At 50.1% G+C, this 15,039-nt stretch overlaps 6 protein-coding genes across 6 annotated transcripts; 3 read left to right on the forward strand and 3 right to left on the reverse strand.

The window, feature by feature from the left end:
- Positions 1 to 194: 194 nt before the first annotated feature.
- KVR01_002799 (uncharacterized protein) lies at positions 195 to 3,229 on the forward strand (the record flags this gene model as incomplete). Its single annotated transcript, XM_044794402.1, has 6 exons — positions 195 to 219; positions 1,180 to 1,400; positions 1,453 to 1,494; positions 1,564 to 2,449; positions 2,519 to 2,971; positions 3,177 to 3,229. 6 exons carry the CDS (start codon positions 195 to 197, stop codon positions 3,227 to 3,229), a joined length of 1,680 nt encoding a protein of 559 aa, XP_044647814.1.
- Positions 3,230 to 4,186: 957 nt separating this feature from the next.
- On the forward strand, positions 4,187 to 6,520 carry KVR01_002972 (uncharacterized protein). The gene is made up of 6 exons (XM_044781789.1): positions 4,187 to 4,309; positions 4,489 to 4,714; positions 4,774 to 4,865; positions 4,927 to 5,011; positions 5,065 to 6,131; positions 6,248 to 6,520. Exons 1-6 carry the CDS (start codon positions 4,259 to 4,261, stop codon positions 6,296 to 6,298), a joined length of 1,572 nt encoding a protein of 523 aa, XP_044647987.1. The 5' UTR covers positions 4,187 to 4,258; the 3' UTR covers positions 6,299 to 6,520.
- A 244-nt stretch (positions 6,521 to 6,764) lies between these two features.
- On the reverse strand, positions 6,765 to 8,243 carry KVR01_003717 (uncharacterized protein; the record flags this gene model as incomplete). Its single annotated transcript, XM_044782478.1, has 1 exon — positions 6,765 to 8,243. One exon carries the CDS (start codon positions 8,241 to 8,243, stop codon positions 6,765 to 6,767), a length of 1,479 nt encoding a protein of 492 aa, XP_044648732.1.
- A 434-nt stretch (positions 8,244 to 8,677) lies between these two features.
- Positions 8,678 to 10,124, forward strand: KVR01_003194 (uncharacterized protein; the record flags this gene model as incomplete). The annotated part of the gene is made up of 5 exons (XM_044790410.1): positions 8,678 to 8,806; positions 8,952 to 9,034; positions 9,303 to 9,477; positions 9,556 to 9,745; positions 9,808 to 10,124. The coding sequence occupies 5 exons, from the start codon at positions 8,678 to 8,680 to the stop codon at positions 10,122 to 10,124; spliced, it is 894 nt and encodes a 297-aa protein (XP_044648209.1).
- A 1,130-nt stretch (positions 10,125 to 11,254) lies between these two features.
- On the reverse strand, positions 11,255 to 12,448 carry KVR01_003433 (uncharacterized protein). The gene has a single exon (XM_044789471.1). The coding sequence runs from the start codon at positions 12,336 to 12,338 to the stop codon at positions 11,409 to 11,411; it is 930 nt and encodes a 309-aa protein (XP_044648448.1). The 5' UTR covers positions 12,339 to 12,448; the 3' UTR covers positions 11,255 to 11,408.
- A 726-nt stretch (positions 12,449 to 13,174) lies between these two features.
- On the reverse strand, positions 13,175 to 14,173 carry KVR01_002263 (uncharacterized protein; the record flags this gene model as incomplete). The annotated part of the gene is made up of 4 exons (XM_044791032.1): positions 13,175 to 13,501; positions 13,584 to 13,758; positions 13,789 to 13,893; positions 13,956 to 14,173. The coding sequence occupies 4 exons, from the start codon at positions 14,171 to 14,173 to the stop codon at positions 13,175 to 13,177; spliced, it is 825 nt and encodes a 274-aa protein (XP_044647278.1).
- Positions 14,174 to 15,039: the final 866 nt, after the last annotated feature.

Genomic DNA, 15,039 nt, shown 5'->3' on the forward strand with positions numbered 1-15,039 from the left:
AGATAACTCAATTCATCGGCTGGTGGCCGGCATTTCACAGTTAAAGCCCACGCCTTTACACTGAGTCAGCAACCCAGATAGATGACTCGTCACTGTACAACAAATAGTGATTACTGAGTACTATGGAGCGTTCTAGATGCTTTGGGCAAGAAAGTGTAGGAACACACAAGGTGCAGGATTCACCGGCGTGTCGGATGCAGTGCACGCCCCTTTTCGAATGTCAACCACCGTGCAACAACAAGGCATGTAACAAGCAGTGCAACCAAACCTAATTATAGAGTTCTCAGAAAATTCTTTGCCCATAACACATTTACCTATTGAAATAAGTATACATATAATGAAATACATTGGATAGTAACGTTAAAAGAGTAGTAAGTGAATTACTATTATTACTTAGTTTTCCTATAAATTTAAAATTTATTTTTTTAATTATAATACTTTAATATATTTAATTATATGGAAGCCCCTCTTATAGTATTTTAATTTATATAAAACTAGTAAAGCTTTGTCTCTTAGTTATATACTTCTTATAGCTTATGTTACTAGTAACCTTTAATCCCCATCATTAAACGACTAAGAAGATTACGAAGGTGCTTTGATTATGTTCGTGCCCATCCTAGCTAGGTTTATTCCGCATACATCCGGGGACATACATGGCGCCTTCATACGGTGCTCGTCATAGGCCTGAGGAAGTCACTGCAAAACATAATCTGCATTGCGTGACTCTGCTTATTGTGAATTAGATTCCCCAGAACGACCTGACAATTCCAAAGTTAGAGTTAAATGATGTGTCCTAATCGTACCGGAGGGTCCGTTGATGACTAGACAAAATTTCGCCCCCATGTCCGAAAAGGCTGGGCGCCACGGAATATTGAAGCTTCGGTGCTCGGGCGACCCCTTTTCTCCTTTTCTCATTGTGGCTGTGGTCCATATCCCAATTTACGGCGGTCACATACGGACGGTATGCTACACGCTGCGTCCTTTCCTAGCAGCTTTATCAATGGATGCTTTTCTTCTATACGTCGTCAACGTGAACTACGTCGCCCCATTCTAGGTGTCATTCATTCATTATGCGTTCCCTGACAAGCCACTCATTTTTGCTTTCTACGTTGCTGCTTCACAGCATCGACCATGCTTTAGCTGCCCCGAGTCCTAGGACCCGTGCTGAATGCGGGCCAGCTGTGCAAAGCTTCGACTATGTCATTGTTGGCGGCGGCACTGCTGGCTTGGTTCTTGCGACCAGGCTGACAGAAAATGCCGACATCAATGTCGCTGTTATTGAGGCTGGAACCAGCCCCGAGGCTGTAGCAGGAAACTTGACTCAGGTTCCAGGCTACGCCGGCGAGCTGTACTTGAACGCTGCTGAGCTGAATTGGGGCTTCACTGTCACGCCTCAGGAGGTATTTTAGGTCCCAACGTTCACAGGTATCATCAATTACTGACGAATTTCAGGCTCTCCTGAACCGAACGTTCACCTACATGCGAGGCAAAACGGTATGTTTCTTCGTACATCCTTCCGGCGTGGGAAGGGAACATCCTAATAACTGGTTACTGCTCCTCTAGCTCGGTGGCAGTGGCGTCTTGAACTTCATGAACTATGGACAGGCCAGCAAGGGTTCTCACCAGAGATGGGCCGACCTTGTCGACGATGAGTCTTACACGTACGACAACATGTTACAATACTACCACAAGGCCATGAAGTACTCCCCCCCGAAAGAAGGCGCTCGCTCAGCCAATGCCACCACCTCGCTCCTCGCAGCGGACGCCGCGATCAACGGAACGCTGCCCGTTACTTTCGGAGCCTACGTGCAGTCTTGGAGCACTTGGGTCGCTCTGGGTCTCAAGGCCATCGGCGTCCCTCAGGTCTCGGCCTTCGTGGATGGCAACAATATGGGGTGGTCTTGGAATCTCTATACCATCAAGGCGCCAGAGGCCATCAGACAGACTTCGGAGACAGCCTACCTCATCCCTGTTCTCGGCCGTCCCAACCTTGCTGTCTTCGACTATACGTTCGCCAAGCGCATTCTATTTGATGACCAGAAGACTGCCACAGGCGTCGAGGTCACGTCGACAACGACCAACTGCTCGTTCACTATGTCTGCAGCCAAGGAGGTTATTGTCTCGGCTGGCGTCTTCCAGTCACCACATCTCTTGCAGGTCTCTGGTGTCGGTCCCAAGGCCATGCTTGAGCAATACGGCATTCCTGTGGTTGCTGATCGGCCTGGTGTGGGCCAGAACATGCAGGACCAGGCCACCACATTCGCGATGTACCAAGTCGATCTCGTCACCAACACTCTGCTCAGCCAAGATCCAGCATACGCCGCGGCAGTTGAGGAGCAGTACATTGTCAACCGCACAGGTCCCTTGACTGCCCCAGGAGGTGACCTGATGGGATTCGAGAAGATACCAGAGGAGTTCAGGACCGGATTCTCGAATGATACCAAGGCCTGTGAGTAACAACAGCCAGAATCCGAGTTCAGTCACTGGGGATCTACTGACACATACTTTCTGCGTAAAGATCTGGACCAGTTACCCGAAGATTGGCCCGAGGTTTGCTACGCGGTCTACCCGGGCTCCGCTACACAGCCAGAGCCGGGGAAAAATTATGCTATCATGCAGGCGTGGTCGATGGCCCCCCGTTCCAGGGGCTCACTCACGATCCAGTCGGCGGACATGGCCGTACCCCCAGTTATCGACCCGAACTGGTTCAGCTCCCAGACAGACGTCGAGGTCACTGTTGCCGCGCTCAAGCGCATGCGCAAGGCACTCAGCAGCCCGGCTATGGCCCCTATCATGATTGGCGATGAGATGCTCCCTGGTCTGGACGTCCAAACAGACGAAGAGCTTGCCGCATTCGTGGCTCAGCGAGGCAGCACCATCTACCATGCGGCGGCAACCAACAAGATGGGGAAGCCCTCGGACCCTGACGCGGTCGTAGATCACCGTGGACGAGTGTTCGGAGTGCAGAGATGTAAGTCTCCAATTAGTCTCCCGTGAAGCACACTACCATAGGTACCTCAGTATGCAATCTGAAGTTCTAAACTGACATCGAATAGTGAGAGTGATTGATGGCTCTGCTTTTCCGTTCCTGCCGCCAGGGCCTTCGCCATACACACAAGTTTGTAAGTTCTTCAGTCCTCGCTTCACCAGAAACGGTTCATCACTGACCCGAATAGTCATCTTGGCTGAGAAGCTCGCCGACGATATCAAGAACACTGTCTACTACTAGTAGGATTAGTTTGTAGGGTGCATGTTTAATTTCCTGAACCAAGCGGTAAGACTTGTTGCCTTCAACATCATATCTTTTAGCTATGTCTGCACGGGTGTCTGCTTTTGGTTTGAGCTCGTTTCTCTACCATTATATTTAGAACCTGGATCTCGAGCTAGAATTAATAGGCTCGTAAATTCATTTAATTGACTTCTCTACGCAAACACAATGCATTCGGAACCCCGAACACGTGGACTAGTTGATATGCCCAGGTGTCGTCTGTCGTTTTCGGCGTGGGATTGTTCTTAAATCACCCTGGGCATCTATAGACGCGGGTCCTGGCATCCGAATGCCAGAACTTGTCGACCCTGATCCGTTAGGTAATTAAAAGGCTTATTAGTCTCAGGTATTGAGGGGCTTACTCTAGAAAGAACCACTAATACGCAGTGGTTTCGTGTGGTCCAACATTTAATCCCCATACACACATATAAAATGTATGAGGCGACTTCAAAACCCAGGGTATAAAAGAATACAGTGCCAATAACAGTAGAGAGAAAATTAGTACGTCCCCACTGGTGCGCAATAGTCGTATTGGTGTCTGGTACAGAAGAAAGAGGCGGCAGGCAGCATCCCAAGCGAGACCGAAGGGGCATCTTCACCCCAGCTGGGTGCTTCTGCACCGTTATCTACTTACGGACTGTTCGCCGGCACAAATCTTGACTTCCCCCTGCCTGCCCCACAAGGCGGACCGTGGCTTGGCCCTGAGCTTGGCCCCTTGGCGCTGAGTAGGCAGGCATGAAGTGATCGGTCGGCGCTGGGTAAGTTGACACTGGCATGCAATGAGAAGAGGTGGTCCGAGACAGAAAATCGCGCAAGGAGGCCTGCAAAGCATCATGACCTAAATTTAGATGATGTATGTCATGAGAAAATCTATAATTGTGGCTACGCACCCCTCAGTGAACGTGATATGCCAAGCTAGCCAATCTCTTCAACTTCGTCCCTGAATGCCAAGTGAACAACGTGGTCTAGCGCAGATCCGATCTTAACAAGATGGGGACATTCGCGATCGATTCGATTGCCACGAGGCTTCTTGCAGTCCCAGTCAGTATTTCCTAACGGGATACCCCCTGCACTCCCCGGTGGCCTGAACAACAATTTGGGGGCTGCGTACATTCAGACTGCCGAAAAGCCACTTTTCTTGGTCGCTGATCACGCAGCACCAAGAAGACTCCCCAGAGATGGCATAAGTAAAACCAAATACTAACTTGAACTACTGAAAGACAAAAATATGGCCCTTTCTCCTCATTACTATTGCCGTGTCCGCGGCAAAATTGCTCTTTGAGGCTTTTCTGAAGCACGATCCCATTTCCGAGATTCCACTTGTTGACGGTGACATAAAGGACGAGGCCACGAGGCGCATGAAGTTTGCAAAGGGGGCCAAACATGTGTACCGGGAAGGGTACCGCAAATTCAGGAATGGGCTGTTCCGAGTCTCTTCGCCGAGAGGTGCGGTTGCAGAGCTTCCATGTTGTGAGGCTCAGTTGCTGATGTTGAAACCGAAACAGAATCCCCGGTCGTAGTTGTTTCGCCTCACTTCCTGAAGGAATTGAACGCTCTGCCTGACGACCATGTCAGCTTCCACGGGGCTCTAAAAGAAGTGAGTGTCTTGCTGTGGAGTCCTTGTGTGTGAGGCCAAGGCTGATGCCAAGGATGTCAAGAAAATGCAATCGCGATTTACCCACATTACAGTGGACATTCCTGTTGTCCCACATATTGTGAGGAACGAGCTCACCCCAGCGTTGAGTAAGATCCCGTGCCAAGATACAATATCTTGTACCAGTTCTAACATCACGTAGGCCGTCTCAATCCCATCATCGCCGAAGAAGTGGCGACGGCTTTCCGAGACGAACTCCCCGCTTGCAAAGACTTCACTAGAGTTCCAATCAATCGTACTCTCTGGAGGATTGTTGCCAAGGTTTCCGGCCGCTTTTTCGCCGGCGCGGAGCTCGCCCGGACAGAAGAATACATGGATATGAGCATCAACTACACGCTGGAAATCGCGGGCGCCGTGAAAGGTATCGCTGCGATCAAGCCAGATGAGAGGGAGACCAAGGCCCCAAGTCTCCCCCAGCTTCTACAGCTACAGAATCGCCGGAAGCGGACCCTCGAATTCATTCGCCCACTGATCGCTGCCCGCAAGAAGGCGATGGCGGAGGATATAGATTACCAGCCGCCCGATGACATGATGCAGTGGATCCTCAACAGCGAGGCCAAATACGGCAACCTCTCTGTCGAGGACCTCGCAGAGATTCAGCTCTTCCTGATTTTCGCCGCCATCCACACCACCACCATGACAACGATCAATACTTTCTACACGCTCGCCGCGATGCCTGACATAGTCCCCGAGCTCCGCGACGAGATCCGCGCCGTGCTGCTGGAACATGGCGAGTTCTCCGGCCTGGCTCTACAGAAGCTGGAGAAGCTGGATAGTTTTCTGCGCGAGGTCATGCGCGTGTACCCGCTCTCGTGGTCTTCGTTCCAGCGCAAGGTCTACAAGCCAATCATACTGTCCAACGGCCAATTCATCCCCGCCGGCGCCATCATCGAGATCCCCGGGCACAGCATAGTCCACGACCCGGAGCGGTTCGATCGGCCCGACGAGTTTGACGCGTTCCGTCACTCCCGGGCGCGTCATGCCGAGGGCCTCGACGGCGAGAAGAAAGCGGGCGCTGGCGCCGCCAACCAGGTCGTTTCGACCAGCCTTAACAACTTGCCGTTTGGGTACGGGAAGCTCGCCTGTCCTGGGCGATTCTTTGCTGTGAACGAGATCAAGATGATTGTAGCACGGGCGATTTTGGACTACGACATCCAATTGACGGACGGGGCGACGGAGAGGTACCCCAACATCGAATATAACGAAGCCGTGAGTCTCCATCGCCCTCGCAACTTGAATTTCTATTCCTGCCCAACCGTGGTGTGATCCTGTGCATCACATTTGTGTGTATTGAGACTCCTGGCTGACTATCGCTCTCGTCAAAGAATATTCCTGATCCCACCAAGGACTTAATGTTCAAGCGGGTCCCCATCTAATCTGTGATGACTTTGAATCGATGTTTTTTTCCCATTTGCGACTATCTTGGCATTTCAATGGACCGGAGTAGCCGGAATGCGCTGGTCGCTTTGCTTGAATGTTGGAGTTATTAGGTCCAAGGCCAAGTCATTTCAAATTATGTACCATATCTGTACCTGTACCTTTCTGAGAGAGTCCCTCCGGCCCTTATTACCCATGAAAAATGACAATTCATTGCATCACCTTGCTATCAAGTCAGGGCCGGATGTTCACAGGGGGAAACTTCCACCTTTCATCGTTCGAAACACAGCCCTGGAGGTTAGGTACGTCCTAGTTACCTGGGTATCTAGCCACACGGGAACAGCGAACACATTTTCAGCTTGAATCAAGTCTGTGGGGCGAAATGATTGCACTGGTGTTTTTCTTCTACTAACTATATAGGCAGCCAGTCACTTGATATATCTTTACCACCATTAAAATCACCTATCACCACTCAATGTCGATGTGGTGGCCCTTGATATCACCGTTGAACCACTGGATAACCTCTATCCGTTCTTCACTCGTCCGAGCTCCCTCCAACACTTCACTATCGACAGCTGCTGCCACTGTCTCCAACAGCTGTTGCATGGCCAGGTTCTTGCCCAGACAGGCGCGCAGACCCGCCCCGAAAGCAATTAGGCTTCGGTCCATGTGGGGGCGGTACAGGCCGCAGTTCCATTCGTCATCTATCCACCGCTCCGGCCGGAAGGCAAATGGGTCGGGGAAGATAGTAGGGTCGTGGTGGAGGACGTATGCCGCGCAGCCAACGACTGCATTGGCAGGGATGGAGATGCCGTCGACCGTCAAATTTGCGCCTGGCGGGACCACTCGCGTTAGTCGTGTAGGATTCGCCATTCCCAGGCGCAGCCCCTCCTTGACGCACGCCCGCAAGAAGGGGATGTCGGGCCTCCTGGCGTCGTCTGCTGTGGGCGACACGGCGCGGATGTCATGCAGGAGACGGGCGCGGGCTTCCTTATTCTGTGTCAGGTGGAAGAGGGTTGTGGCCAGCATGACGGCGGTCGAATCGCCGCCTGCGAAAAGGATGGCTTCGCATTGCGCTGTGGTCTCTGGGAAAGATATGCCCGCTGCGAGGAGACGATCCTGGTAGTGCTCGGTTGTCTTGCCTTCCTTCGTGCCCTGCATAACTCGGCCCATGAACTCCTGAATCCGCATAAATGACTTGTCCACTTTGTCGCTGTGGCTTATCTTCTGGGATGCCGAGTACACCAGTTTGAACAGAGAGTTTGGAAGTAATGAGAAGCGAGCAAATCCCACGATGGCGTGAATAAACTCGTTGGCACTGAGCTTCGCCTCCGACTTTTGCTGGTCTGCCAGGGGCAGATGTACTTGCTCAGCCAACCCACCAAATGGTTGACCAAGCACGTAGTCAGAGACCACGTCGATAGACAATTTTGCACATAGATCAAGAATATCGGTCTTGATCTTAGCTTGCCGGAATGCCTTGAGCTGGTCCAAAAAGTCCGCCACGTGCCGTCCGATGGAGCCATGGGTGGAACTCTCCTCCCGTAGCCGTGCAGGCGAGAAAAGCGGAGCAACCGCCTTGGCTCTCACATCACGATATGCTGTGTCTATGGAGGAGAATATTGACACCACCGGCCCGAGGTTGAAATTTTGATACCGAGCATCCTTGAGAAACCCACCCCCTGCCACGTAGATGTCGCGGACGGCATCGCTGTCGGCCACTGAGATGGCATTGGGGCCTATACGAAGGACCTTGGTCTTATACTTCTCATGGTATCGGCGTATGACGCTGCCTTCGATGCCAAGGTAGCATATGACGTAGAGAAACAGGGAAGAAATTGCAGCAAATGGCGGCCCGGGCACATGAGCGAGGGGGTGAAAGCGAAGTCGGTATATTACCGGAGCCGCCAACACAACCAAAAGAGCGAATGCTGACTCGAACATGTTGACGGAAATAACGAGAACAGGAAGATGTGAAGGTGTGGTATTCCTAGGGAATTGCCTACCCTCGAACAGAGCTTTTTGTCAAGTGTGTTGATGCGGTCTCGGCGGCCTGAAGCACCATAATGCAATGACACGCCTACAAGTCGATAAGGGAGTCACAGTGGTGTGCACGTAGGGAAGCTCCATGCGGAACCGTTCTTGAGTACGTGTCTACTCGGTGTCAATTGGGGGTTACTCAGTGACCTGACTCCGTGCTGTGCACCAAATGCCGAGTCCTAGCTGTCTAGCGCTGGTGACTTGACTTCGACGACAACCGTAGCGAACTAGATTATAGAGCATAGGGACTGGTCAGGATAAAATGATAAACAAAGCCTGATATCTCTGGGAATTCCATACTTCGTCTATAATTCGTTCGCAGCCAATTTTATCCGAAAATGGCAAACCAAATTGTCCAGACCCTGAACGGGATTAGCGCCGACTCTTTTGAAAACGATGGACAGCGTATGGAGGCTGTGGCGGCGGCCTATGCTCTCGTGGCCCGTCTTGAGACGCCGTGGGACTTCGTGTTGAGGCTTGCTATGGGCCAGGTGAGCAGAATCCCCTTCTGTTCAGTTACAGCACACTATTCACACCAAATTCTAACAATTACTAAAGCCTGCCCTCGGGGCCGCCCTCAAAATTGCGCTGGATTTACAGCTGTATCAAAAGTGGCATGCAGTGGGCGACGGGGCAAAAACCTTGGAAGAGTTGCACGAGCTTGTCCCACAAGTTGAGCCGAAACTTCTTCGTTCGTCAACCCGCCCAAACCTATTTCTGGCTTCTCAATGTCTGGACCTGTGACTTAAGATGCACATTGTCTAACAACTTTGTTTACAGTCCGTCTGCTTCGGCATCTAGCCGCATACCATGTCTTGGAGGAGCCTTCTTACAGCGTCTTCAAGCCCACGGCGCTATCAATCTCTTTCAATAAGCCCGTATTCTCTGAGTGGATAAACCACCAGTATGTTTTTGCTCGCAGCTATGATTATCTTTACCGTGGCTTATTAACATACGTCGCAGATATGATGCCACAATTCCGTGCTTCTTCAAGTTGCCTCGCTACCTCGAGCAGACAGGATATAAGAATCCAGTGGACCCTAACGACGGAGTCTTCCAGTATGCCAAGGACTGCAGGGGCAAGGATATGTTCCATTTCTACCAGGAAAACCGCGTCGAGGGTGAATCCTTCAACCAGGTGATGGGTGGTGTGATGGCGAACCAGTCAGGATGGCTGGAAATATTTCCTCACGAGACGTTGCTCTCCAACGCAAAGCCAGATCAACCACTCCTGGTCGATGTCGGCGGCAATATCGGCCATGACTTGGATAGATTCTACCAAGCCCATCCGGAGACCGCCTCACGTTTGTATCTGGAGGACCTCGCTGAGGTTGTCTCCCTCTCCAAGTGTCCGGATCCGGTCAACAAGATCGGCTACGATTTCTTCACGCCACAGCCAATCAAGGGTAAGATCCACCGCCACTCACTCACTAATCTCATGCAGAACATTTTCTGACCATTTTCACAGGTGCACGGGCTTACTATATGCATGGAGTCCTTCACGACTGGTCCGATGAGCCAGCACGTAAAATCCTGGAGATGCAGCGGGATGCCTTGACACCCGGATATAGCAGGCTGTTGATTCACGATCATATCGCCCCGGAGACTGTTGCCCACCCGCACACTACCGCCTACGACCTGACAATGATGGTGATGGTGGCTGGCGAGGAGCGGAGTGAGGTGCACTGGCGTGCTCTGCTCAAGTCAGCAGGGTACCGTATAGTCAAGGTTTGGTCCTCGCCGCTTGCGGTGCAGAAGGTCATCGAGGCAGAACTAGACGTTTAGTTATTAGAAATATCTAAGAGAATTATCGTCGCCTAACAGACTACGGATTGACTTATAAGTTAGTGTGGGAACTGAATTTCCGACACCTGGCCACGGATAGGGTAATATAGTGCTTTACACCCATATCGTGCGTTAGTAGGTACTAAAGATAGTCACTATAACTATCTACATATTTTTTACTACCTCTTAATTATTATATTACTTCTCTCTCTTTAAGGTTATTATTATAATATTCATCTTAATTTAATAATTATAATAGTATATATTATTAAGCTTAAATAATTCTCTTTAAATTTTAAGGTTATTTTAAAAACTTAAAATAGTTATAAAGAAAAAAAAGTTATAAAAGTAGAAATAGACTTATTAAAAAGGCTTTTTTTTAAATAACTCTTTCTTTATTCCTCTATAGTTAGTTTTTTATTTAAATATACTAATTAGTTAAGAGAGATTCCCTTTATTTCCCTTTTTATTAAGTTTCTTTTAAGTTAAATACTTTAAGTTAAGTTATTTTACTTTTAATAATTCTACTTTTAAATCTTTAAATATAGAATTTTAATTAATTAACTTAAAGGAGGATGGTAGAGGAGTTAGTGTTAAAGTTAAAGTTAAAGTTAAAGGAAGGAAGGAAGGAAGGAAGGAAGGAAGGAAGGAAGGGGAAGGGGAAGGGGAAGGGGAAGGTACCTTTACAACCCTTTTCCCTTTTATAAGTCCTTCTATAAGTCTATCTCTTCTCTTTATAACTACCTTTCCTCTTTAAGTCTCTTATTATTAAAAGTATATTAAGATATTAATTAACTATTTAAAAGTTAATATTCTCTCCTTTTTAAGTATACTTAAAGTTAATCTTATAAAAAAGGGATTTCCTACTTAAAGAATAGTTATAGTAACTATCCCTAATATCTACTAATATACGGTATAGACTTTATGTCTCAATAGTTGATCAGTTCCTCCACCTCACCTTTCCGTACATTCGAGGAGTCTATGTAGACTTCGCTTTTTTGTCTACCCAACTTCATAACATCACGCCAGTCACATCGCTTAAACTGATTGAAACTCTGTGGAACATTTTCAAGGGGCGTTGAAGAGTCACCGGGCCCCAGCTCACAGGAAAAGATCTGAAATTCGTCTACCACGCATGCACGTTTAGTTTATCGTTCTTTGTCTATCTTAATCAAAACCCTTGAAAGAACGCTACGGGATGATCTAGCGAGGGCTGAGGGCTCTTACACGTCACCCACGGGACATCTCCTGCACGGTTAAGTGGCCCACTCCCAATCCACATGCTCACTTGAAAAGCTCCGGGTTCGCCTCGACCCACTGCCGGAACCCAGTGGCGGGCTTTCCCGTGTACTTCTTCACGTTTTCCATGCCCTCCTTGTAATGTGCCAGCCATGAACCATCCTCCAAGGCCGGGTCGGTGTCCCCCAGCGCCCTTATCATGTACTCCGCCATAGGCTTGGGAGCACCCTTTGCCAGATACTGCGCCATTGCCTCCTCCGCGGGGATCCCCGAAACCTTGATCTCCTTCCCAAGCACCTCGCCAATGATCTCCAGCGCCTGCTTCTGTGACAAGATTTGGGGGCCATAGACAAAGACCTTGTTCTGCCCATCCCGCGTCCGGCCCTCGGCCAGGATCGTGCCGACCACCCCACCCATATCGTCGGGCGTAATGCAGTCGATTTTAAACCCAGCCCCAAACATCTTCACCTCCCCGGCACGAATGCCTTCCTTCTGCCTCAACAAATTTGTAGCAAAGCCGCCGGGACGCATGGCCACGTATCCTTCTGGCCCGTAGACCTCGTCAAGGGTGACCTCAATACGCGCGTGCGAGTACGGGATGAACTCGCTCGGCTGCACCTCCGTATGCGGCGTACTGCCGATGGTAGAGCTGCTTAGCAGGACGACAAACTCAACACCGGCGGCCTTGAGAGCCTCGGCGGTGCCCTTCATGAAGTCGCGCGTGCCTTGAGCCACGTAGATGAAAGCGCGCGTGGCGCCCGCGGTCTTGACGGCCGCGGCGACGGTGTCAGGCTTGCTCAGGTCGGCCTGGACGCGAGTGTAGTTGCCGGCTTTCTCGGCCTCGGGGGTGAGGCCGGGGATGACTTTGGAGGGGTCGCGCATGGCGAGCCAGACTTTGGCGCCATGTTGGTGGGCAGTTCTGGCGGCGACGGAGGCAATGTTGCCCGTCGGCCCAAAGACAATCACAGTGGCCATTTTTGGGAGCGTTGAGGAGGTGAATAGTGGAGGTGAATAATGGAGGTGAATCGTGGAGGTGTATAGTGGCAAGTTGGTTGCCAAGGTGTTGAATGTTTGTTGGAAGAAAATATGTATTAGCTCTACAGTTACTTGAGAGGAGCTTGGCGCAGACGTTCCACGGGTGTCTTCATTTATATCCTGGTGGGTGGACTAGTCATGCTCTGGAACGAATGCCTGGCATTATTCCTGATCCGCTGTTATGCAGCCTCTTAGCACCAACACAGCACCAAGCAGCTGCACTCTTGAATCTTGACATTCATTCATAGGCCAGGAAGCGTCCGCCCACCCAACTGCGCAGGAGGTCCGTCCGTGCCCCCAAATCCCGCAATTCTCAGTCACTCACCCAGTACCAAAAGTAGCTATGCATACCTAGTAAATTCTAAATTTTCACTGCGTTTTGACCCTACATTGAAACTCCCTCTGCACCTATCACTCTAACTGAATTATACAACTTTAACTGTGTATTATTCTACGTGATATCACCATTAATGATGACTGCAACGTGTTTACGGCCCGAGGACATGGTTTTAATAAAGCCAATCTCGATGACAGTGTGGGGGGGGGGGGACTTAATAGCTGCACACGGTTCAAGCCTGATGACAGACGCTTAGGTTTGTCAAAACGCTGACTCAAGGTGGAGGGCCCCGTTTCTCAACACAATGTCATCAATATTCATGGTGATATAGTCTTTTGATTGGCAAAGCTCCCGCAGTTAGACTCGAATAGCCCCGTGTGCCCATGTCTGCGATTCCGGCCTGCTTAGACTACGAACACCAGACGAGTAGGAAAGATTTCTACTTTGGGTCTGCTAGATTTCCAGATACCGGAGCACGCATTTCCGGCGCAGCCTCTCCCTTTCTCGTGTAGGCGTTGTACCCCGAACCGTGCGCTCCAGGTACTGGGATCCCCATGAGAACTTTCTGACGGTCGGACAACTTTGCCTTGACCTCCTCAGTGAGGAGACGCGGGTAGTCTTCCATCTTCTGCACAAAGTAACGGACAAAGGTCAGAATGATGAGCGGTCGGGGCTCGGCTGTCTTGTTATCGCCCGTGGAGTGCCATGCGCGGCTATCTAGAAGCAGGACCGTCCCGGCCGGAGCGCAGGCGGGGATTGAGCCGCCCTAAATTGACAGTCAGTAACTCACTCATAAAAGGGCACCATGTAATCGTTGTCAAGCATAGGATGCATTGGGTAAAACTTACAGGGTCGCTCATGTGTCCCAGTGGTGCCACGTTCGTCAAATGTGACCCGGGGTAAATCAAGGTGGCACCCTTCTCAGGTGTCAAGTCGGTCAAGTAGAAGAGGGCGTTGAACATGTACGCAAAATCGATTTGATCTGGTGGCATCGACGACTGGTCTTTGTGCATGTGAATGCCGCTTTCTCCTTGGAGAGAAATGTTGGCTGACATGTTGTAGATCTGGAAACCTTCGCCCAAAAACCATGGAGTGAAGGATTCGACCAAGGGGTGATTGAGCATATCGAGGAACTCGTCGCCCTTGTTAGGAAGGTTCCTAGGCACAATAGTATTAGAAAACCAGATCAAAGTATGCAAGCAGCGAAGAAGTGTTCTCACCAGATCCGTTGGTTGTCCCCCTGCATATGCGCAACTCCATTCACCCGCTCACCAGCGCCTTGCTCCAGGACAGCCTTTTTGAGGATCTGGCATTGCTCAGGCGAAAGGGCGTTGGCCAGGAACGCATAGCCCCATCTCTTGATGTCCCGCTTGATCTGCTCGGGATCTTCTGTGGGCTTGGGCAAGCTGTCGTGGTCCAACTCACTCGCGGGAGTCATTGGGCCGGGGAGGCCGAGGGGAGCAAAGCATGACGCAAATGCGCCAGGACACGGGGGGTCTGCGTGCCTGGTAAACATGTTTTGTGTCAGCAGGCGACCCGTGATCGCATCCAGCACACAGGCCGGCGCGATGTTTGCCACCACGTCAGGCTCGACGCCCTTTGGTGCCGCATCAAGCAGCTTGACTTCGCTTTTGCGCGCATCGATAAATATGGGGGCGGCCTCTTGCGACCCTCGGCAAAGAGATAACTGTGCCAGCTGTTCAATGCCGGAAAATCTCTGTCGTTCAGGTTAGTCGTGGGGAGTTGGACGACACATGGAGACAGGATGCTTGCCTGCAAGTTTTGCTGAATCCATTCAAGTACTTCGGCGCTATCACGATTGAAAACTTCTATGGAGTTCTCGTCAGGCAGGTAGACATGGGAGCTGAAGTCAAGCCCGGGGTGCAGTGGCTTTGACGGGGCTGGCAGCGTGGTCGGCATCTTGGGCTTGTTGCTGAAACGCAAATGGCAGTCTATGATTCTATTGGCTTTTGGATAAAGTTCTGCGAGTTGTTGATGTGACGATAAGGAATTATTTATGACAGCAGGCTGCTCTAAGATGTAAGGGCTAGAGTATTATCAGTCTGCAGTGTCCATTCCACTGATTGTACTGAGTGACTTTAGCTGGGATGACTAAAAGCTTATTTCTTGAGAATCATTCCACGATTCAATGTATACTTAAGTACTTACCTTTCTTTTTTAAGTCGCAAAACTCAATTTTACACTGTAAATTATATAACATTTAGATAGTTTGTTTAACTATAAACTACTTACTAACTTTATCAACCCTAATATTTATATAATATTATAAAACTCTAGCTTTAA

The sequence above is a fragment of the Diaporthe batatas genome (assembly GCF_019321695.1).
Source record: "Diaporthe batatas strain CRI 302-4 chromosome Unknown Contig00003, whole genome shotgun sequence".
Taxonomy (NCBI): domain Eukaryota; kingdom Fungi; phylum Ascomycota; class Sordariomycetes; order Diaporthales; family Diaporthaceae; genus Diaporthe; species Diaporthe batatas.

Coding starts and splice junctions, on each gene's coding strand:
- KVR01_002972 (XM_044781789.1), top strand. CDS start 4,259: ATGGGGACATTCGCGATCGATTCGATTGCCACGAGGCTTCTTGCAGTC. Junction 5,012..5,064: donor CGAGCTCACCCCAGCGTTGA/GTAAGATCCCGT, acceptor AACATCACGTAG/GCCGTCTCAATCCCATCATC. Junction 6,132..6,247: donor ACATCGAATATAACGAAGCC/GTGAGTCTCCAT, acceptor CTCTCGTCAAAG/AATATTCCTGATCCCACCAA.
- KVR01_003433 (XM_044789471.1), bottom strand. CDS start 12,338: ATGGCCACTGTGATTGTCTTTGGGCCGACGGGCAACATTGCCTCCGTC.